Raw genomic sequence first — 24,635 nt, 5'->3', positions numbered from 1 at the left:
CATATAATGAACCTATTTTCTTGAAACATTTATCTTAAAATTAAAGCATTTTCCAATTAAAGATGGCAGTGTTAGAGGTGAGACAGAGAATCCGTCCCCAGACCACATAAAATACAAAAATACAGTTAATACAACTAATCTTATAAGAGCAACAGGAAAGAAGACTGCACCAGACTGCATACACCTGGAGAACAGAGCAGACCTCATGAAACAGGAGTGTATATCAGTGATACCTTAATAAAAAAAGTTTTTAATTAAAGCATTTTCCCCTGATTTATGATGCCATTACCATAATTTAGCAAGTTCACATAAAGACACATATCTGTTTCTGGACTGTCAGTTCTGTACTGTATGTCTATCCTTATATATTTACCAATGTATTTTACAACTTACTGCTTTGCAGTGTATTTCAGTATCTAGGACGGTCACTCATTCTTTCTCTTCTCCATCTAAGTTCAAAATTTTAAACTTTTATTAGCTGTTTTAGGGCCTTTATTTTTCTCTCTATATTTTTAAATCCACATGCCAACTTGCCTCATGATTCCTACTGTAATTATCCTTAAAAATGCATGTAATATATTCCAAATTTGGAAGCCCTAGCATTTTTACATGGTAAAGTCTTCCTACTCATGAGCATGGTATATTTCTACATTTACTTGGATTTTCTTTCCTGTCCTTTACTAGAGTTTTACCATTTTCATTACAAAGCTCTTGTGTACCTTGTTAAAATAATTTACTTATTTTATAGCTTGTGTTGCCATTACAAATATATGTGGCACCTTTTCAACTACTGTTATACCTTAGTTTGCAAAGCAATGTGACCTTGAGGCTAGACACCGGTCTCAGCCAGATGGTTTAACACATTGAACATCAATCACATCTGGCACTTACAAGACTCTAATTCTTTTATCATTTAAATTGATTATTGTTGGTATAAGGATGTCTTATTTACTTTTACATGCTGATCTTATATTGGGAAATCTTGTTGAAGTTTCTTATTGGTGTGACTACTTTGCCCATTAATTCTCTTGGATTTTGAATCTAAGTTATTGTATTATCAGTAAATAGTTACAATATATTCTCCATATTAATTAGTACTTTCTTTCCTTTCCTTTTGGCTAGAATAATTAGTACCCTAGTAAGTACCATTTATACAAAGTATATGTCTTGCTCTTGCCTTTAGAAGAAGTGCCTTATATTTATCTATTAAATATTGTTAGGCAGAAAAATAGATATGAGCAGGTGGAGGGAGAATAGGGCCAGTAAAGCCCACTGAATGGGAGTCAAAAGAATTAATCACATAAAACCAGAGAGCCAGGAAGGACTCGCAGAGTCAGTGCCCTTTACAGTGTGAGTTCATTCCACAGGCTCTGAATCTGGGCTGACCTTGAGACTTGCTCTAGTTAATGCAGGTGAGAGACGGCAGAGACATGGAGATGCATCATGATTAATTTTCCTAAAAAATGCTGAGATATGAATAGCATAGTAAGAACAGAAGGGACTTATCTTAAGGCTAAGAATCCATTTTAATTAGTAGTTGTATTCCTAACATATTCTTTGGTAATCAGCCAACAACCTATCTTAAGGCAAGGCAAGCAGTGTTAACAGGTATGTTCCCAGGGCGTGGAGGTAGCCGTTATCTTGGAGAGGAACGGGAAGTAAGTATATCCTACAGAATTATCTGGAGCACTGACTCTGGATAATAACATATTGTCTCTCACCGGAGATAGGCATCATGAGACTGCATGACAAGCCTATGCCCACAACCCTCTATCTTTATCCCATTCTTGAAAATCCTTAAAAGACAGAAATCCCAGCTTTTAAGCCCATCTCCTCTCTGAGATTGCCCAGACTACCCTTTATTGGAGTGTGTATTTTTAAAAGACTTTTTGCTGCTCAACTTACTGCATTTTATCTCTGTGCTCTTCCAGTAGTGTCTTCGTCCCTTTGCTATTTCATTCTGTTTTCAAGATTTTAAGCACAAGTCTTCACTCTGTCCTACCTCAGATAGGTGGGGAGGAGGTACTTAGAGCTGGGATTTGAGCTTGCAAGTTCCCGTCAGTGAGCTTCCCCTTCCTCTCTGTTTATTCAAGCAAACCTGTCTTTGTCTGCCTTGCCGCTGGCCCGTTCCTCCATTCGAGGGCATTTAAACAAAACTTTTGCTCCCCTTCACTACTGTGTTTCTGCCCTTCCATTTTTTGTTGTGGTGGGGACGAGAACTGAGAACTCGACACACTGACAATATGACATCTGTTGTAGGATATTTGTATATGGGGCTTTATTCGGTTATCAAGTTCCTATTTCTAGTTTTCTAAGAATTGTCATCACTTTTTCCCAAGCGTATTGAACTAACTCTGTTTTTCTTTAGTCAACCATTGTGATATGAATTCATAAAGTTTCTAAAGCTGAATCATCTTTGTGTTCCCAGGAAAGCTGTCCCCTGGTAACAATACAGTTTTTTTTTTTTTTTTTATAAATGCTCAATTTCCTTGGATAATATTAAAAAATGTTTCCACCAAAAAATCAGTGTATCTTTTTCATATATTTATGGGAATAATTTTAATCTAACTTATACAAAACTCATAAAATGAGTCGGGCAATTTTTTTCTTTCTGTTTTATTTTCTGGAAAAACATTATGGGGATTATGTGTCCCTTGAAACTTTGGTAAAATCCACCACCTGTAAAATTATTTTTCATGGGACTGGTGAGAAGAACAAAGATGTTATCTTTTTAACATAATTCAATGTCATTAATGATTATAATTGTACCAAGTCTTCTATTTCTTCTTGGACTAACTATGCTTTTATTTTCAGATATGTCTCTATTGTATCCATACTTTTTAACAATGTTGTTTCATTGGCTTTATTCTCTACCGTATCTAAAATTCCTAACTTTTCATTTTTTTTTCACCAAATGACATATTATTAGGATGTTCATAGAAGCACTCTTTGTAAGAGTCCCAAACTAGACACTACCCACCCGTACACCCCTCAGTAGTTAAATGGATAAGTTATAATATTGTCATACAATAGAATACTATACAGCAATGACAAAGAATGCTATTCAACTACATACGACAACATGAATCAGGCTCACAAACATGTTGAACAAAAGAAACTTGACCAAAAAAAGAAACTTGACCAAAAATAAGAGTATATACTCTCTCACTTAAACCTACTATTGCATAACAAGCAACCCCGAAACTTAGCATCTAAAACTATTTATTTTTCATGATTGTGTGGGATAGCTGTGCCGTTTCTCTTTTGATTTCAGCATTGGAAGGTCCAAGGTGACCTTACTGACATATCTGGTGGTGCCTGGCTCATTTCCATGTGGCCCAGTTCTCCTCTCTGACATGGCAGCATTCCAAGAGGGTGAAGCAAGGCCTCAGAAATTCATTGCCTTCATTTCTCTGCATTCTATCAGTCAAACCAAGTCAAAAGACCAGTGCAGATTCAAGGGGTGGGGAATAGACCCTACCTAGTGATGGGAAGTCACCTTGCAAAGGGTCACACATACAGGGATGGGAGAAATTTGTGGCCATAATTTCCATCTACCGTAATACAGTATGATTTCACTTATTTAAAATAGAAAAGCAGACAAAACCAATTTATGCTGTTACAAATTCCTTAGTAGTAGGGCTGGAGAGGTATGTGAAGAACATCTGAGTTCCTGGATGTATTACACTTCTTCATCTAGATCCTGGTTACCAGAGTGTGTTCACCTCAACAGGCTATAAACTTAAGATTGTTTATGATTGCTATACTTGAATTAAAAGTTGAATATGTGCATGTATATATATATACATATATAGAGAGACTTTAAAAGAATGAAGTTCACCTCTCTTTCAGCTCACAGCCCAGCCGGTCCATCTGGTAGAGCAACTCAGCTCCTCGAGGCCACTGGAGCCACAGGTTACGTCTCCCTTGCTGTTCCATCATACTGCCCTCATCTAAATAGTTGGAGCCGCTGTTGACATTCTGCACTCCAGCTAGTGGGAAGGCATCCAGAGGGGTAATCCTGGACAAATACGTTTCTTTCGAGCTAGTAAGATGGAAGGTACACGTGCCACTCCCACTCACAGCCCACTGGCACGAATTTATTCTCATGGCCACTCCTGGCTGGGAACGCAGTCTTAGCTGGGCAGCCTGTGCCAGGAAGTACCAATTTCAGGAAACAACTAGCAGTCTGCCACATTTTTTTTGATGAAGCTGTTCTCTAATACTTACATTTTCAAAAAGCCACTCAAAAATAACTAAGTTCCTTTTTCTCCGTGTTAAAAGATTAAAAACACGAAGTGAGCTGAGTTCTATTCTTGTCATTCCTGGGTCAAAATGAAAGCCATTACAGACTGAAAACAACATGTCTCTCAGTACCAGATGTGAACACATATAACTGAAAGTAAATTTCTGCTGCTACCAACAAAAAGAGCAAAAAGTATTAGAAGTATTTCTTAGTGACTGTGAACTCAAAACCCCTGGGGGACTTCCTGTAACCATCATTGTTCAGGAAGATAGTGATCACCGGGGCTTGTCTGAGGCTTTCATGATCCCAATGATACACACTGCCTTGCAATTTCTTAGGCTGGGATCCTAAGAAAACAGTATTTTGAATACAAATTGGGATCTAAATTATATACAGACTAGATTATGTGTGAGGAATAGAACTCAAATTGTACTCCACTGGCCTAAATATAGTTCACTCTTTTCCAGGCCATTTTTAACATTTCAATAAAAATAGAGATCCTCTTATGAGACAGTATAAGCCACCAAAAAAAAAAAGAGATGGCTGTTAATCATCATCATTCATTTTTCTTAAATATATAAACATATTTAACTTATACATAAATATATACATTTCTTTAAATTTTAAATATGTAATTGGCCAGATTCCAAGGGCATATATACTTTCTTAGGAAAAAAGGCATCTGTCTTTGGAAAATTCCTTTATAGGATTTTAGAGGGAGAGCCTCTAAAATGAAGTGTTCAATTAATGTTCAATGGACAAATGATGTATTTTAGCAGACTGTATCTTAGGTGCTCAGAGTACCTGATTAGGGCATGTAAGACTAAAAATCATATAAAAATATTGGCATTTATTAATCTTTTTTCTACTTAAAATGCACAGATAATGCATTTTTATACCAAGCACACATGTAGAGTTTCGGGCAACAATTTTATTGGTAATAGAACCCTGCTAATTCATCAGAAGTCAACCGTTTTCTCACATATGTTTCCTGTGTTCCTTTCCCTGGGATCTCCTCTGAACCCACTCCCTTGGATTTTCTGCCTCACTGCCTGTTTTCCTTCTAGTAGAAAGGGTCAGCTGCAGCACTAACAGTTCAGCATTCACTACAGCTTTCCTTGAGACACCTGGGTACTGCTCCTGGGCACCTGGCCAGAAGGATCTCCTGAGAGCCAAAAAGTCAATAACTGACCTAGAAAATACACTAGGAATGTCATGGTCTATGAATTTCTAAAATGAACTTTGTGACATCATGCAAAGGCAAAGGGGCGGGGAGGAAATTATTCAGCTTTTAGTCAGACAGACCCAGGTTCAAATCTCAATTCTTACCCTTCCTACCTACGTGTATAACCTTGGGCAAAGGACTCGATATCCCTGGGCCTCAGCTTCATCATCTGTGAAATTGGAATAACGAGAACTGTGGTGAGAACAAACGTATTCAGGCCTTTGTAGGTGCTCAGTGAAGTAGCTTCCTCTCTGACGACCATTTTGTCCTGCCAGAGCTCAAGCATCTGTAACATCAGGAGTCAACGGGAGGCTGAACAATGACTGAAGGTTAGAAAGTAAGATCTAAGGAAAATGGGTAAAGGAATGGTGAACATTTTATTTGGAAGGGAGAGTGCTTAGTCTGAACAGAGAGGGCAGTAACTATGGCTACCACTTATAAGCACCCACTACCTTGGCTCGGCATTTACTATAGTTATGGCCAATCCTCAGATAAGCTCTGTGAGGAACCTAATATTATAAGCTCCATATTGTGAGGAAACAGGTTTTATAACTTGTCCAAGGTCATCCAGCTAAATGCAGAAGTGGAGATTCAAACTCCAGTCTGACACTGCTTTGCACTAGCTTCAGATTCTCCTCCTCCATGGCATGGGGCGTTGGCTCCAGAGGGAGCGGGAGGGAGACAAGGAAGATGGCTGTCAGCCCCTGTATCAGGGGCAGGCAGGGGCCAGGGAAGACAAATGCAGTCTCTCTTTGGCTAGGACTCATCGAAAAGGGAATCTCCAGGCATCGGCTGCCTTACGTGTAGGCCTGACTGAAGGCAGGGGGAATCTATTTTCCCAGGAAGAAAATGGGCTTGTCAGGCTAGGGACTGATCTGGGGACCACACAGGCAGACCTAAGCACCCCACCCCTCCTCACTGAGGGGGACTCAATGGCTGGCACACAGTTGAGTCCATCCCTCTACTTTTTTCCACATATTCTATTGTTATTGTAGAGATTCCCTTTGCCTTACACTGGCCATTTTCAAGAAAGAGTTTATATAAAATGGAATGAAAACACTAAAATGTAAAAATGAAGTTTGTTTAGTCTTAATCTTGGAACCTCTCCATTTTCTTATCCACAGCACAGATTTGATAACTCCTATAATTCTGGGCAAGGGCCTGTGGTTATTAGCTTTTTAAAGTCATCTCAAGTCTTATTTTCATGCAGCGTCAGCACTGGTCAAGGAAGCGACCACGAGCAGGCAGGGATATGCCACCTTCCACTCTGCTACTGCTTTGAGTTGAAGCCAAGGCTTTTGTTCTCCTTGCCCTGATTCTTCACATTGCTGAGGATTAGTGACTGCAGCTTCATCTCATGTCTACTGTCCACTTCCTCGACAGAGCCACATTATGCTTTCCCATCTAGGCAACTCTGAACCAGAACAGAGGTTCTCTCCCCATGTACTTTTTTCTTTTCTGGAGACATGGAATAGATCAGTTCAGTACACTCAAGCCCTTTGCTCTGACTCTCACAGAAAGGCCTATCACTCCTTTACCTATGGGTCATCACTCTGAGCCATAAACTTTTTCTTGAAAAGGAGTCCCAAAAGCTCACTAAAAATTTCATTTGTATTTAACTTAGATTGAGAACCTTATGTTTAGTCCATGTTCCTAAACTCCACACCTGAATTTGAACCACAGGACTTAAATTGATTTCTAACACTGCTAAACCTTCTAAGTGAATCTAAGCAAAGAATACCAGTCCCATATCACCCTCGCCACAAGATAACATGGAATAACAAAGCCACGCTGACAAAGGAGGGGCCACAGTTTGATATTGTCCGGTCAATGTCTCTTGGCCTCAGAATGCTGCCACTTCTCGCAGTTCCAGCCCTCGGCTGCGGTCCACTCGGAGTAAGTGAATCCCTCTGCTGAAACTCGCACACAATAAGGGGATGGTGTCACCAACAGCCAGGGAAGTCAAAGGTCCTGATCCATCCAAAGGCAAGGTGAAAAGGCAGGCTCCAGTATCTTGGTTCCAAATTTTCACTTTGCAGTCATGTGATGAGGTAGCAATGAAAAGTGTCAAGGCCAATGCTCTTGGTAGGAAGACACAGGATGCAACAGTCTGGAAATGTCCTGTATACTCACATATTCTGTTCCGTGTCTGCCTTAGGTCCCACAATATGGCTTCACAGCCTTCCCCTTCAAAGCCGTCGCTGCAGGAGATACATTTGTGTCCATCCTCACTGACCTCGCAGTAGGTCTGAATGTGCTGTTTTGTGGAAAACATATGAGCTACCTGCAGTCCCCGACTGTCCCATAATCTGATGGTTTTATCTTCAGATGTCTGTAGTATATATGGTTCTCTGGGGACCCAGCACAGGTGAGTGACCAGATTCGTGGAGACTGAAGCTCTCTCCACACGCTGTCCAGTCCCCACATCCCACAGAAGCATGGTGTTGTCCTGAGAGCCAGTGCACAGCTGTGATGAGTCTGGACTCACAGCCGATCCGGTGACCACCATGGCGTGGCCACAGAACTGCTTCCTTGGTTGTGAGGAACCATGCAAGTCCCACATCATGACCATCCTGTCGCGAGAGGCACTGAATAACTGGTTTGATTTGTGAATACAGGCTATCTTGGTGATTTCACGATCATGTCCTCTGAACCTTTTCACCACATTTCCAATTCTCCAATTATAGGCCACAACTGTCTTATCTTTCCCTCCGGAGATGCACAGGTCCGAGTTCAGAGGGGCAACAACAGAGACAGTATCCGTATGAGCTGGGCTATACTCTGGACAGGCTTTAGTTGACATTTTCTCTTCTACAATTCCGTCGGGCCTGCTGTATTTGTAAGTGCTGTGTTTGATTTTGCTTTGCAGTTTCCCCATTGTGGCATGGAAGCCACATGAAACCTTCTGAGGAGGAGCTCATTTCAGATGGCACCTGAGCAGCAGCATTCCTTGTGGCTGCTGGAAGTTGTGTTCCCTTTATTCAGGAAACACCTCCTAAGCCCTTAATGCTGGTCCTGTTCTGGTTGCTTTAAGCTCTTTGTCTAAAGCTGCCTCTCAGAAAGCGCTGTGGCATTACGAGACAGAACTCTTATTAAGCGTTTGGCAAAAGCCCGGAACTTAGTTAAGTGCTCAACTATGTTTCCTCCGGTCACATTATTTGGTGTTTTATGTTTCTTATAAAACAAACACGCATACAGAGGGATTTAATTCAGCCAAAAAAATCAAACAGACGTCTAAAGCGGAAGGGATCTGGAGCGGGGTCGAGTCAGGGGTGCGGGGTGGGCGCCCCCCACGCTACCAGAGAAAAGCGAGAGGAGGCGCAGCGGCCGGCGCGCAGGGCAGCCGGTCGGGGCCGGAGGGCGGGGTGAAGGAGGCCCCGCCCAGCAGCCACCTGCGACAGGTGGGGCGCGCGGCCCTGGGCGCTCGGCCATGTCTGCGGAGGACGCGGCATTGGAGCCCGGGCCGGCGCCCGAGCCGGGCCCGCTGTGCCCCGAGCACGGCCAGGCTCTGAGCTGGTTCTGCTGCTCTGAGCGACGGCCAGTGTGCGCCGCCTGCGTGGGGCCGGGGGCACCGCATCCGTCGGGCGGAGGAGCGCGCGGAAGAGCTGCGGGTGAGCGGGCGTGGGCCCCGGAAGGCGGGGGACTCCCCCTACCTTTTCATTTTTTAAATTCATTTGAATCATTTCTCATTTTTCCTTAGTGAGAAGTCCAGTTTCTCCACCCTCTTGGAATTTTTAGAGACTCAAGATTTTGGTTATACTGTCTTGTTTCTTTCCTATGCCTTTGATTTCCTTATGTATCATTATGATTTCATTTATTTTTGATAATTTAGGTTTATTCTCTTGCTCTTTTCCTACCACCTAAATTTCTATGCATTTACCCTAAAAATTTATGCAAAGCCCCAGAAGTAATTAACTTTTTCTCCTTGGGTCTTTCTCCATAGATATCACCAAACCCAGTAACTTTGCCAACCTCTTCTCCACTGAAGTCAAAAAGGAGCAATGTCTTTTTTCCCCAGAAGCAGGCAGCCCACCAGTGGGTCTGCAATCTGGTGACAAAGGGTTGAGGAATGTGGAGATGATGTAGTTATTTTCAGTCTCTGTTCAAATACAGATCCCACATGATTCCAAGACTGAGAAAACTCACAGCAACCCTCCAGGAAGGGATGAGTGCACCATCAATCTGGGGAACCCTAGGCCCCAGTAGAGAATTCCCTGTGTTGACAGAAGTCTTCACATAAAGCCAGAATCCAGCTAAAGAAAACATTATGTATAAAACCCCAAACTCTTTGTCACTGGTAAACTTTGCTTTAGGTCAGGGCTTATACATCCTGAAAATTACGTCCTAGATCCTCCTGGCTCTGTTTCTAAAATTTAGAATCATGTCTACACTGTTGTTTGTGAATGATATAACATCCATGAGTCCTGCTCACTAAGGAGGCCTGTCCAAACTGAGTCCCTTCCCACTGCTTCTCACCTTACAGGAAACCACGTGCATAAAAAAAAATGAGCAGTCACTCTTAGTTCTAAAGGTTCCATGCCAGAGCAAAATAGAAGGGTGGGATACACTGATCATGGCTCTTCAATGTAATAATAATTATGTGACATCTACGTAGCACTTTAGAATTTACAAACTTTTTATACATGGGAGCTCATTTAAAATTTCAACAGCTTTTTGCAATAGCTCAATAAAGTAGTTTTTAAAAAAGAGAGAATAAGAAGTGAGGAGGTATAGACAGAAGTACAGACATCTCTCTTGAGGAGTTTTCTAATTGCATAAAAACAGAACCTAGATGAAAAGATGGGATCAAGAAAGATTTTAAGAGGGGAGAAATATGTTTGCTTAATTCTACTTATATGAGGAATCTAAAGTAGCCAAACTCCTAGAAAAGAATGTAATAGTGGTTGCCACGGGCTGGGTTGGGGGGGGGGATTGAGGCATTGTTATTTAAGTTGTACTTCATGAATAAACTCTAGAGATCTGCTGTACAACACCATATCTATCTCTAGTTAACAGTACTATATTGTGCACTTCCAAATTTGTTAAGAGAGTAGATACCATGTTAAGTGTTCTTGCCACAAAAAGAAACACAGGGAAACTCTGGAAAGTGTTGGGTATGTCCAGTCCCTTCATTATGGTATCATGGGTGTTTGCATACGTTCAAACTCACCAAACTGTACATGGTAAATATGTGTAGCTTTGTATATTTCAAGTCTACCAAGTTAAAAATAAAATAAAATCTCAAAACAAACTGCTAATGAGACAAAGGTTGCGTTTTTATTCTTATATATCAATCATGTGACCTAAGGCTTGAACAAGGAAAATTACTTCCTAACGTATACATAGCAAAAAAAAAAAGGCAAATTTGGGATAAGAACCTAGAATTTTGTTTCCAACTCTTTGCTACTGAGGTAGGGCAGGGATACAGAGCAAGCATCATGATTAAATTTTTCTGCCTATGATGAAAAATGCCAAGATATAAACAGTATAGTAAGAATAGGAGGGACTCCATCTTCAGGCTAAGATTCCATTTTAAAAACCAGGGAGTTAGTAAGATTCCTAACATGTTTTATGGTAATCAGACAATACTGGACACTCTTAAGGCTGAGCAAGAAGTCCTGAATAATATGTCCACAGTGCTTGAGAGTAACCACTAATTTGGAGAAGAATAGGATCAATAAATTCCTTGTGTTATCTTACAGAATACCTAGGGGACTGACTGTGGATGGTGATATAATGTCTTTCACCAGAGAAACATCATAGGACCACATGTCAAGCCTATGCAGATGCCACCCCCAGCCTTTTGCCCCACTCAGAATCCTTAGCCCTTAAGTGCACCTCCTCTCTGAGGTTGCCTGCACTCCTCCTTCTTTGAGTGTGTATTTTTGCCTTAAATAAAGCCTTCTCACTGCTTAACTTACTGAGTTTTGTCTCTGTGCTCTTTCAGTGGTTAACTGATTTGTTACTTTGCTATTTCATCCGATTTTCTAGACTTAAGCACAAGTCCTCACTCTGTCTCTGCTCTACTTCAGACAAGTAGTGAAGGGCTGCTGAGATCTCTGATTTGTGCTTGAAAGTTTCATCCCCTGGGTGACCTGGACAGGACTGCAGCTGCACGATCATGTTCTTTAACAGCCTGCCCAAAAAAATCTCCTTTCTTTGCCTTTGGGAAGTTCTCAGAACATAATCTCACTCCCTCCAGTGCTCTGTGGCTCCCCCAAATCCTGGGGTGGTAGGGATTCAGTTCCCATGCCTTGGAGATTCAAGCAGACACTGGTCACCAGGTGACCCTGGCTGTAGGAGTTGGCAAGGGATTTGCCCTCTGCCAAGCAGAAATTCAATGAGCTTCCCTTTCCTCCCTGTGCTCTTCCATGCCCTCTGCTGCCTGCACACCTGCTGAAATTCGCACCTACTCTCACTTTAACGATCTCCTTCCTTACCTACACTCGTCAGACCTGTTTGAGAACCCTCCCCCATTTAGGTTGAGGTTTCACCTAGTGTGCAGGGAGAGACCTCCCCAGACATATTTGCCTGGCAGCACTACTCCATGGCGTTTGGGTTCCAGCCTCACCTCCAGCCCCTGGTATCGACACTTACACTTTATGGAGAAGGGAAATAGGACCAGTAAGATGGTCTGCTTCCCACAGGACTATGCAACATTGCACAGTAGCTTCAACATAAGAAGTATGGAGGGATTGAAATAGTTGTTTACCATCAATAGGGGAAGTCACTCTACACTCTCATGGGATTGTTTACCATGTAAATAATCTGTGATGATGGAGATTGCAAACTGGAAGATGTGTAGAACAGAAGTATATGGTTTACTCATCTGAGAAATGTAGACGGTAGTTTCCCCCACACCCATCTCCCTTTCTGGTTTCTTCTCATCTTCCTAAACTCCTCACATAGGGATTACCCCAGGGCTCAGTTTGGGGAACTTTCTTTCTCTAACTATACTCATTCCCATAATAATGTCACCCAATTTCATGAATGTAAATACCACCAATAATTGATGACTTCAGATGTATACATCTATCTTGGACCTCTCCTATGAACTCCCTGGGGTTTGCAGATCACATGCCCAATGGCCAATGAGACAGGCGCAAGTGGATATCTGATAGACAGCTAAACTGACGGTGCCCCACACAGAACCTCTGGTCACTCATTCATCCCAGACATGTGCCCCTGAGGCTTTCCTTGTCTCAGGAAATGACACTCTCTACCCCTCGTAATGCTCAGGCAGAAAAAAAAAAGTCATTCTGACTCCTCTCTTTTTTTCACACCCTATATCAAGCCTGTCAGGAAATTCTGCTGGCTCTACATTCAAAATATATTCAGATTCGAGCCACATCTCAGCATTTCTTCTGCCAATCTGATCTAAGTCACATCTGTTCTCATCCGGCTGATTGTAATGCTGATCTATATGCTTCCACCCTGTTGCCTATGAACCATTTTCAGAGCCATTCCAGGGGCTTCCCATCTCACACACATGAACGCCAAGCTCTCACAATCCCATAAGAGGCATAGCCTGCTGACTGCCCAGTACTTCTGACATCCTTTGCTGCTATTCTGTCCTCACGCACCCTACTCAAGCCACACTGGCCTCAGTGTGCTTCAAACAGGCCAGGCCTGCTGCCCAGTCAGGACCTCTGCCTGGCTAATCCTTCTGCCTGGAATGTTCTTTCCCCAGAGAGCCGCATGATTTACTTCTTCATCTCCTTCAAGTTTTGCATCAAACATCACCTTCCCATGAAAACCTTCCTTAAGCATCCTACTGAAATTGTATTCACCCCTTCACATTTCCTACCCTCCTTTATTTTTCTCCATTGGACTAATCATTTTCAAATATGCTATATATTTAGTTAATTTGGGTATTGTCTCTTTTCCTCAGAATAAAAGCTCCGTCAGGACAGGAATTTTTGTCTGTCCTGCTCCCTGAGCTATATACCCCAGTACCTAGATGAAAGCCTGGAACATAGTAGATACTCAACAAATATGTGTTGAATTATTCAATTAGTGAAAAAAATGAATGCATAAACAAATTAGAACAGAGGACCTCTACAGTCCTATGACGGTGATGCACATACACACATGCACACACAGGATGTACTGGGACCTGCCAAAGTCACCTAGGGGCAGAAGCACCCCTTGCTGGGGGCTACCTAGTGCAGTTTCCTGGGTCCTTCACATGTGTGAGAGTTAAGAAAGGAGATCATTTGTGCATCTCAACAACCGGCCCCTGCCCTAGCCATTGGATAAATTAAGACCTCTGACACTCCACTGCAGGTCCTGGAGCTGCCACCTGGTCCGGCATGCAGAGATGGGAATTGCCATGACGAGAGAGGACCAGGAGCCCTCTAGGGGAAGAGGCTGGCACCAGCGAGACAGGACTCGGGGCGGGGGACCCTCCGGGATAGAAAGAGCTGTTTCTCTTGGACAACCGGAACATCATCGCATGTGTGCTGAGCCCCCTTATCTCCCACCTCGGGGAGGGATTCTGTGGTGAGTTGATCACAGGACGATTCTGCCCTCCCTCTGGAAGGGGCTAGAGTACTCCTCTCCTCCCTGCCTCCTCACACTTCCAGGGGCAGAAAGCCATCTAGGGTTACAGGATCAGTCAGATGCCGCTCTCCCCTCTCAGAGCTCTGCATCTCCCTTTCTCCCCCTTTCAAGGGCATCTCTCCAGCTGCCCAACACAAATCCTTAGCCTCCTGGTTCTCATTTGGCCTGTGGCCTCTCTACCCAGTCACCATAATGTGAGTCTGCTGTCCATCTACTTCCAAGTCAGCCCTCTTTCTGAGCCCAGGTAAGAAGTCTGGTGGGTTGCAGGTGGGCGGACAGAGGAAGAGAAAGGCACACCCAGAGTACAGCATGGAGTTAAGGAAACGGAAGCACTTCCCAGCCTGATTTGCCTGGAGGAGACGATGCCTGTGAGAGAAGCATTTCTTCCCATGCCACCACCCTCCAGAGGGCAGAGTTGGTGTCCCACACCAGCACATCGTGGAGCACATGGGGTTCAAGTGTTCTGCTCTGACTTGGGGAACTTTCGATCCTGAGTGCAGGTAGGGCTGAGAACGGGGAACACAAGGCAGCTGCAGACCAGGCCCTCTAGGTTCTACTTTCACTGAATGACTTTGCTCAGATGCATCTCTTTCGCCTGAGCTTTCCCTTCTAAAACAGGAGAGTCCTGTTACCAACCACAGGCCCTCTCCCCTCAAAGAACACCTGGGCCTCCATTAGAACACACCCTCGGGCTGGCAGAACCATGTACTGTCCATTTCATTACATCTAGTCATTTGCTTTTCTCAGCAACCATAGGAGTCTAGCCTGGAAACTGAGGGGTGGGTAGTACAAGGGTGGGAGAGGGTCCCTTTGGAAAGAGCTCCTGAAGCCATTATCATGCACACACCTCTCAGGTGGGCTGGTGAAGGGTTTTCTGACCCACAGGTATCAGCAGAGCTCTCTCCTGCAAGGTGGCTGGTTCAGGAGATCAACATTTTTTTCTCACCAGTGCTTTGCTTTTGTTTTGCATTTTAATGAATCATAAATATACCCTGGCACAACTGAGGTGTCCTTGATTTCCTCCTCCAAGCAGCTGCCTCACCATTACTTAGTTCCAGATCTCAGTCTAGCCTATGATCAACAGGAAAAGAAATAGCATCTTGTAGAAAAATGGTCTTCCAGGTTTTTGAGGGGAGCCCTCTGGCTGTTTTGTAACACAAGGTGCAATTTAGAAATGAAAAGTATTTTCAAGCCTATTAAAATTGACTTCCTGGACAATGACAGTTGATTTTGAAACTAAAATTTTAAAATCAATTAGTACCCCTTTAGAGCAAAGATGCTAATATTTTTTCAAGTAGACAGTGTGATTGGTCCTCAGGCCCAGAATACTTTTCAAACTCTAACAGTACAAGAATCACACATTTATGTGTGATAAAGTTGACCATGGTGGTCCCAGAATTGGGACAGTCTCTTTGCCAGATAATTTTGATGTTGAACATTAAAGTGCTTGTTTTCAAGCATTTTGCTCTTCCTCAGGTGGAAACCTGGGTCAGAGATATTAGTTTATATGGGTGCAGCTTTACCTAAGCAGGGAGTTTCTTTAAAAGTATCAAAGGCAGAAAGCCAGCTCCAAAATCAGTAGGATTCCTAGATTTGTACAGTTCAAAGCTCCTTTCCAGATAAAAATAAAAGAGAGCAGAGAGCCTGAAATGATACTTTACTCAAATTTCAAATCCCACAATGGATTTTTGGAGAAAAGAGAACTAACAGTGGCAACTATACAGGGAGCTTAAACAGAGGTGCTCGCATTGTTGTAATTCTGATTTATCAAGAAACCTGTAGAAAAAATGTTGGCCAAAATGCAAAACCCAAGGTAACGTGTTGACCCAGACCTAGAGAAATAAAACATTGCCCTTGTTACCATCGTTTTCAGAAGTTCTCCAGAGTAGACAGAAAAAATCAGGGGTATCGAATTTTAGTAATGTGTAGAATCACTCAATACTTCAGAAAACACCCTAAAAGGGAAAAGAGCAAGAATGTCTATGTAAGGAAAGCATTCCCTATTAAATCTCCTTAAATTATTTTAGGGGATAAAGATGCCAGGAAGAAACTAAATAAAAGGATTTCCTGCATTTATTTTCAAAAGCCTTTGACAAGCTATCTTATCAAATTTAGTCATGAAGGACTCAGTATACTGCTTTATCTTGTAAAAGGAACTGGCTCACAAGACAGAAACACCATGCCAGAAAAGAGGCACATATCCCCGGGCTCAAGCCTGGGACCATAAATGGATGGAAGAGGAGGTACCCAGTGAAATCTCTACATCAGGGATAATATTTAGCTCCTCTGAGTAAAGAAATTACCAAGTCACTAATGAGAAAAAACACTAAAAAAGTAAGTTTGAATGACAGAGCAAGAAATGGCAAATGTATTGTAATTCAAGGGATTTTACTTCAGAAAACAAATCTAAAGCTGACATACATAATAATGCAAACAGATGTAAATTATGACTTTCAAGTTATCTGGCATAAACCAAGGAAAAGGCTGATAGTGTAGGAAAAGGAGTCACAGAAATTATAGTTATCATCTGTTATGTTGATGGAGCTCAAAGGCTGGCATGTATAGAAGTTGGGTTATAATATAATTAATAACCATCGCTTGTTGCCTACTTTGTGCCTGACACTGTGCTGTGGGCTTCCTTTGCAGTGTATCTACTTCTCACAGCAACACTGTGATTTAGACACCAGTATCTCCATTCAGATGTAAAAAGACTGAGAATCAGGAAAATGGAGTACATCACCCAAAGGTAATGGGCTCGTAAGTGGGTGAATCAGAAATTGACTCTACAGATATCTTCTTCCATAATCTGTATGGTCTTTGGAAGATAATAGAAACCCTAAGAGAATATAAGTGGAAAGACAGAAAAAGAGAGAGAGGGTGGGAGAGAGATGATGATAGGGAGACAGATAGAAAGATAGATAGATAGATAGATAGATAGATAGATAGATAGATAGATAGATAGATAGATAGATGATAGATAGGAAGACAGGTAGGTAAATAGGAGACAGATTTATCTACATCTATGTCTACTGAACTCCCCATGAATTTCCTAAATCAGAATACAATGTCACCTCTGCTTCCTGGACCCCAGAAAGACAGAAAAGATATCAGAAAAGTGACAGAAAGAATACAATCAAGAGATGAGGAGATTTTTCATGGTGGAAAGATGAATCCTCAGATGAAATATGACCCAAGCCTTTAAGTCACAAAGGATGAGATAAAAGACAAGAATTTTTTTAGTCTTTTTATGCACCCACTGTCTGTGGGGTTCTGTGCTATTTCTTACATGTTACCTCATGGGATCCTCACAAAGTTCCTCCTTTGTTACCCCATTTACCAGTGAGGAAGCAAGGCTTTGAAAGTGTTAATTAACTTGTTCCCACTCTAAATCAAGCATCCAGTGAATAATAAGGCAAAAATTTACACTATGAGAACACTGTCTACTTCACTGAGCATTAAGGAAAAGAGAGACTATTTTTCTGAATGTATAGTGTGTGTTTTTCCTAAACAGAAGCACTGGATGAAAACAGATTCCAGAACAACTTGAATAAATCCACAGACTAGAGGCTCCTGACAGGTTATTAAGTCATGTCAGGGACATTCAGGCATATTTATAATCTTCTAAAACTAGAATGATCTGATTTTTCTCTGATCTCTCCTTTGACGTTTTTGTAAACACTAAAACTAGATCAATAGGCTAAAGTCTACTCTGGTAGACAATTCCGGCAGAAATATAACCATCAGCCAAGAGCTGTGAGACCTGGGCCCTTTACCAACTCTGCAGCCAACAGACAGCAGTGAGAACCCAGGCTGGTTATGTGACCTCTCAGGGCCTCACTTGCTACATAACATGAGGATCTGGACTGTTTACTCTTTGAACCCCATTCCAGTTCAGCATTCTATAGAATCCTCTAGACCTGGAGGGGCTGACCTGCCTCTCAAATCTCTCATTCCACAACCTCTTTTTAGAAGTACTTCAACTGACTATTAAAATGACCAATTAAAACATCATTGTTACAGATAATTTCAATTATTCTGCACAATGAAAATCAAATCCCAGATCTGCAACAACAGCCCAGTTAGGCTTCCAGCCACATCCAGATGTCCTGGGCCACCAGCCAGCCATTTCATTACCCTTTGTGTACTCCAAGGAGCCCCACACTATTAGCACAGCAGCTCTCCCGGAAAAATAACAAGCAGCAGCAATGAATATCAAATCTATGGAGAAATTATGGTTAGGTTTGCTATCTTAGATTATCTTCATCACCGCTCACATCCACACGTCCCCAAGAGAATGTCAGCAAAGGGAAATCTGAGGCAGAACGCCAAGGAGAGTAAAGGTAATTCCTGGGCAAGGAAAGGTGGGAGATGTGGGAAGCTGGATAGGGTGTGACCCATGTGAGGAGGATTTTTTAGGAGAGGCGTAAGGAAGGAAGGCTGTGTGGGGTTAAGATTGTGGATTGTGGACTCTCAGGGCCTAGGTTGCTTGGGTGGAAAGACTGGCTTTACCACTGACTAGCTCCATGACATATTTAATTCCTTTAGGCTTCAATTTCCACATCTATAAGATGGATATAAGGGTCCATGTACCTCATCAAATGTGAGTTAAATGTGCAAAGTCCTTATGAGCATTTGCCTGCCAATTTCTCTTAAGGAAGGATTACTGTTGATGTTCTTAGCCACTGGAAGAGCGCAACTCTCTGCCTTCTCCCCCACCGGCAAGGAGGTGGGTCACGCATGCTTTGCAACATTCTTTTTTCCCCTGCAGCTTCTCCCACTACGGTGGAGGCAGTTTTTGAAGAGACCAAATTCAAGTTGTGCGAGTGTCTGATTCTCCCTTTCCTTCAAAGAGAAAAGATATTTCTGACAAACACTCCTAGAGTTTGGGACAAATTCTCCTAAATACTCTAAACAAAGTAAAAGACTCTTGAGTCTCCTTTTGATTGAACTGACTTATCTGACCTGCTTTATAGGACCTGGTTTGTAAAACATGATACACCTTGAACTACAGTTATGGGTGCCACCACCCAACCTTTCTGGTCATCTGCATTTCTGTGCAGTATGAACACGAAGGGGAAAGAAGTGGGGTGTCTCTGTCTCCCTGTCCCTAAAGAGATGAAAAGGCAGAAGTAAAGAAAAGGCAAGCCGAGGCAGAGGGAAGAGAGCTGCCCTGGGTCCTTCAGTTTTGTCCCACCTGGACCTCCAGGGAAGCCAGGTGTCTGGTTCACACCTAAGCTACACCTGGCAAGGAAGAGGGGCTCAACACAGGTTTGTCAAATGCACTCAAAAGAATGAATACCAGCCAAAAACAAAACCAAAGAAACAAAGGGCTCTCAAACAGATAGGAAGTGATAACACCTTCTGCCACCCACCCAAAACCCTCCAGACTTCTCCTCCACAAGACTGTGGACTTGTATTTGAAGGTGCTTCATTCACATGACAAGAAAGAGAATAGGCAATACTGGTAAAATAAGTCCTCAGAAGTCTCCTTCCAAAAAGGAGCATTCAACAGCAAAAACCAAGCTCTTCCAATTCCTACCAGTTCTTCTACCCAATTTACCTGCTGCCCTTTATCCAACTTTATTGCTGTTGCATTCTGTGCTATAACAATATGCACAAATTCCAACACTGATTATCAACAATGACTCAAAGAGTCAATAAGAGAAAATAGCAATTGAGTTACAATTAAAGATAATTTACATAAGAGATAAATAAAGGAGATATAATTAGTAACGACTGGAAAAAATCATACATCCTTCTCTACTTTGCATTTCTTACCAATTCATGTTTCTTCCCACACCCCGCCACAGAGGTGTGGAACAGCTGCCGCTGAACTGCATGCTATCAATGTTTTCCAAATGTTGCCTGAAAATGAATCACTAGATAATGCTTAGAAAGAAGCTGTATTCAGTTGGAAAATTTGGAACACACTGCGAACTCTGAAAGACAAGTTAGAACAGATACACATCACTTTTCCTCATGCTGACAGAGTATTCATAAAAATATTAGGGAGGTATTGTTTCTGATGTACCCAGTGAGGCCCTCCCATTAACCAGCCCCTACTGCCTTCAGTGTCTGCCTCCCCACTTGGCAGAGACTTAGGTGTCTATTTAAGGCTAAATAAAAACAGATTGACTGACTGATGTCAGTGACCTTTTTTATGACTACATAAGGAACCATGGGAAGTTCTGGATTCAGCCTCAGAAACCCAGGTTCTTTTCTTAACTTTTTGTGAGCAGTTAAGCCTTCACACACACAGACCAGCTTTATTTTCCTCTTTAAAATTAAAATTTTAATTTTAATTAAGTTAAAATTAAATTAATTTAATTTTAAGTTGTGTCTGAGATGATCACTAAGGTCCTTATCTGCTTCTGTCTTTGTGATTCTGTGACACACCACAGAAAGGCAACTCAGCAGTGACAGAGGAGGGCAGGGAGGAAGAAAGAGAAGCAGGTCCTGCAGACGCACTTCCTGCCTTGGGGAGTTCAGGCTGAGACGGACAACACTCATGTCTACATAGGATCGCAGAACAGTAACTGGAGTCAAAGGCAGGGAATTCTTTGTAAGTAGTCAGGAGTGAGGCGCTGTAAAGGGCCTAAAAATAGGCTTGGTTGAAAAGAGCATGTTGAGAAAGCAACAGGCCAGGAGGCAGGAATAACTGCACCACTTTTCTGAACAAGTGGTAAGCACTGTCCCCTGTCTACAGCCACTACTCCTTCCCCCTGTCCCACAAGCTCTCCCTTCCCCCGTTTCTTTCCCACAGGCGTCTCTGGGTGGCTGGTACATGGCCAGCCCCAGCAATGCCACCGAGCCCTGTGGCTTTCCCCTTCAGGGCTTCTCTGAGTTCCCACAGCTGAGGCCTGTGCTCTTCTTGCTTTTGCTGGCCGTGCACCTGGCCACGCTCAGTAGAAACCTCCTCATTCCAGTGGCAGTAGCCTCAGTGCCCAGCCGGCCACCAATGCTGCTCTTCCACCTGTGCCAGCTGTCAGCCATGGAGCTCTGCTACACGCTGGTGGTGGTGCCCCGCGCCCTGGCCGACCTGGACACACCTGGCCTCGGCAGTGGCAGCCCATCTCCTTCCTCACCTGCGAGGTTCAGATGCAGATGTTTGTGGGACTGGGGGGCGCCAAGTGCTTCCTACTGGCCGCCATGGCCTATGACCGCTACGTGGCCATCTGCTACCTGCTGCATTACACGGCTTTGCTGAACCCCCGGGTGTGCGCGCGGCTGGCCCTGGTCTGCTGCCTCGGGTGGCTGGCGGTGTCGGTGGAGCTCACGCTGGCCATCTTCCACCTGCCTTTCTGCGGCTCCCGCCTGCTGGTGCACTTCTTCTGTGACATCACGGCGCTGCTGTACTGGGCCTGCACGCGGAGCTATGCCGATGAGCTGCCCTTGCTGGGCGCCTGTCTCGTGCTGCTGCTGATGCCCTCGCTGCTCATTCTGGCCTACGGCGCCATCGTCACCGCCCTGCGCCGCCTGCGCTGCCCCGGGGACGGCACAAGGATGCCTCCACTTGCGCCTCACACCTGGGCGTCACCCCACTACATTATGGCTGCACTACCTTCATGTACGTGCGGCCCAAGGCCAGCTACTCCCCGCGGCAGGACCGCATGCTAGCGTTCATCTACACGAACGTCACGCCGCTGCTCTTCCCGCTCATTTACAGCCTGCGCAAAAGCGAGATCATCGCCGCCACCCGCCAGATGCTGGGGCAGAGGAGGCCTGGCCACGCCCCAGGTCAGGGTGTGTGTGAGCCCTGACAGCAGGCAGGCCAGAGTGGGGAGGTCCGCACCCCTAAATTTTCCTCCCTCAGGTGGCGTCCGCCAAGGGAACACTACCAAGGAGGGTGCTCAAGGACTGAATTCAGGAAAGCGAACCAGGAAAAATGTCCATGCACAGGGCATCTCCCTGCAGTTGCCCCATCCTCCACTCCTCCTTAAAGGAATGGCCAAAATCAATAGAGCCCCAGAATAGCATTTAGTGGTTCCCTAATTACCTGTTGGTTCTCCCCATGTGCTGGGACCTCTGCAAGGTGGTGGGCTTGCATTGCTGAAGGCACAACTCATGACCTCCAGGAACTCCCAGCCATAGTGAGCACTGCTGTGAAGCATGAACCACAGATGTATGGAGAGGAGACAGTGGGGAGAGGGGGATAATGGGCGCTTCCATTTTGAACATGCGAATTAAAATGCTGCCAGGACAAGTCAGAGAAGATGCTGAATGACAAGGTAAACACACCCATCTAAGCACAGGAAGAGGTTCAAGGGGAAGGACAGATTTGGAATTATAGGTGGCCACAGAAACCATGGAATGGGTGATATTACCCTCCAAAAAGATAGAGTTGCTATGTGATGAGATTCTGGGTGATTTTTATTTTCTTGCTTGTGTATCTTCCAAATTTCCCCTAATCATTTTTTATGGAGATTATTTTTATATATAAACAATCATAATTTAAAACAAATTATATTGGAGACCCCTCAGGGAATCAGACTTCTTACCCTCCATTCCCAAGATAAAGGCCTGAGTCCCACTTGCCTGAAACTGTCTCCTTACCAATAGTTCTGGAGTAAAGTGGAGCTAGACTGAGCTTTATAGTGGTGGATCCAGTACTGTACCTTGTAGTACAAGAGTAGGAGGGCACTGAAGAGCTTTTAATACACCTGTAGCTGGGAGGAAATATTACTGTCAAGGATAAAGTGAGGAGACATTAAGAGGAAGAATTACTAATCCATGTGGCCTTGTAACCCTAGAGAAAATAAATTCCCTTGATGTGACTATTTCTATACAATGTTACAAGCAGTATATCCTAGTATATTAAAGGAAACAAACTGGCACAAAATTTTAAGTACAAACATTAGGTTACACTAGAAAAATGCCAGAATTTATTCATTCATCCATACATGCAACAAATGAATGTTATTAGTGACAGTTGCATGCCAAGAACTAGACAGTTAAGGATTCAACTGTAATCAAAATGCCATTATATTCCTACCACCTCAATCCAAATGATTAAAGGAATGAATCTGAAGCCCATGTGGAGTCCGAAGTCTCCTAGGGGACTTAGGTACATAAATAGGCATTGCAATACTACTTAATAAGTACTGTGATGGGGAAAAGACAAGATCCTACAGGAAGTACATAGCCTAGACTTACGGTGGTAGGAGCATCAGGGAAAGCTTAGGAAGAAGTCATGCGTAAGATCTAAAAACAAACGGGTAGTTATAGCCAGACAGACATAGCTGAGAAAGGAGAGTCCAGACAGAGGGAGCAGCATGTGCAAATGCCCAAGGCAAAGGAGACTATTATACATTCCAGAACTTGTCCATAGGACTGGCTCTTACTGGTGGTGATGGAATGGTGGTGTGTACTCTGTGCTGCTAGTATTAATAGATTATGCTAGAGGTGCAGATAAGGACCAAGGCATGCCCACCTTGTCAGTCATATTAAAGAATTTGGATTTCACCCTAAAGAAAGCAGAGAAAAGTAAGAAAAAAAGGAGAAGGAAGGGGAGTATGAGAAAAAGAAGAATAAGCCAATAAACCTGCTTAATCAAGGGAGTGATATGAACCAGTTTGAACATACTGACTACTATGCTGAGAATGAAATAGAGAAAGACATGACAAAAAATATTAGGCAGCTAGTACAGAAATACAGGTTAGAGATGACGTTGGCACATTTTAGGCAAGTGGTGATGGAAGGGGAGAGATATCGACAGGTTGGAGAAATAATTAGCAGGTAGAAATGACAGAAATTAATGAAAATTGATAAGGACAAAAGAGAAGTCAGGGATGATGCAAATTAACTGTCCTGGGGAGACAGAGCAGGGATATAGGACAAGCATCATGATTAAATTTTTCTGCCTATGATGAAAAATGCCGAGATATAAACAGTATAGTTAGAACAGGGGGGACTCCATCTTAAGGCTGATTATATTTTAAAAACCAGGGAGTAAGGAGGTAAGATTCCTAATGTATTTTATGGTAATCAGACAATAGCTGACACTCTTAAGTAGTCCTGAATAATAAGTCCCCAATGCTTGAGGGAAACCACTATCTTGGAGAAGAACAGGATAAATTCCTTGTGTTAAGTTTATCTTGTGGAATATCTAGAGAATTGACTGTGGATGGTGACATAATATCTCACACCAGATAGAGATATCATAAGACCACATGTCAAGCCCCTCACCTCCACAATTTGCCCCATTCTTGAAAGCCTCAGAGGAAAGAATCCTAAGCCATTGAATGCACCTCCTCTCTGAGATTGCCCACACTCCCCTTTGAGTGTGTACTTTTTGCCGTAAATAAAGCCTCCTCACTGCTTAACTTACTGAGCATTGTCTCTGTGCTCTTCCAGTGGTATCTTTTTACTTTGCTATTTCATTCAATTTTTCTAGACTTAAGCACAAGTCTTCTCCCTCTCTGTTCTACTTCAGATAAGTAGGGAAGGGCTACTGAGATCTGTGATTTGGGCTTGCAAGTTTGCATCACTGTGATGACCTGGATAAGACTGTAGCTGTATGATCATGCTCTTTAGTAGCCTGCCTGAAAATGCCTTTTCTTGCCTTTGGGAAGTTCTCAGAACATAATCTCACTCCATCCAGTG

General features: G+C 43.2%; 1 protein-coding gene and 1 pseudogene across 1 annotated transcript; one reads left to right on the top strand and one right to left on the bottom strand.

Moving 5' to 3' along the window:
- Positions 1 to 6,561: 6,561 nt before the first annotated feature.
- LOC130680308 (WD repeat-containing protein 31-like) lies at positions 6,562 to 8,436 on the bottom strand. Its single transcript, XM_057490594.1, has one exon. It carries the CDS (start codon positions 8,347 to 8,349, stop codon positions 7,315 to 7,317), a length of 1,035 nt encoding a protein of 344 aa, XP_057346577.1. The 5' UTR covers positions 8,350 to 8,436; the 3' UTR covers positions 6,562 to 7,314.
- Positions 8,437 to 20,817: 12,381 nt separating this feature from the next.
- On the top strand, positions 20,818 to 21,793 carry LOC118920011 (olfactory receptor 10AC1-like; annotated as a pseudogene).
- Positions 21,794 to 24,635: the final 2,842 nt, after the last annotated feature.

This window comes from Manis pentadactyla, chromosome 13 (assembly GCF_030020395.1).
Source record: "Manis pentadactyla isolate mManPen7 chromosome 13, mManPen7.hap1, whole genome shotgun sequence".
Classification (NCBI taxonomy): Eukaryota; Metazoa; Chordata; class Mammalia; order Pholidota; family Manidae; genus Manis; species Manis pentadactyla.
Note: the sequence above shows the minus strand (reverse complement) of the source record. Positions and strands in the feature narration are given on the sequence as shown.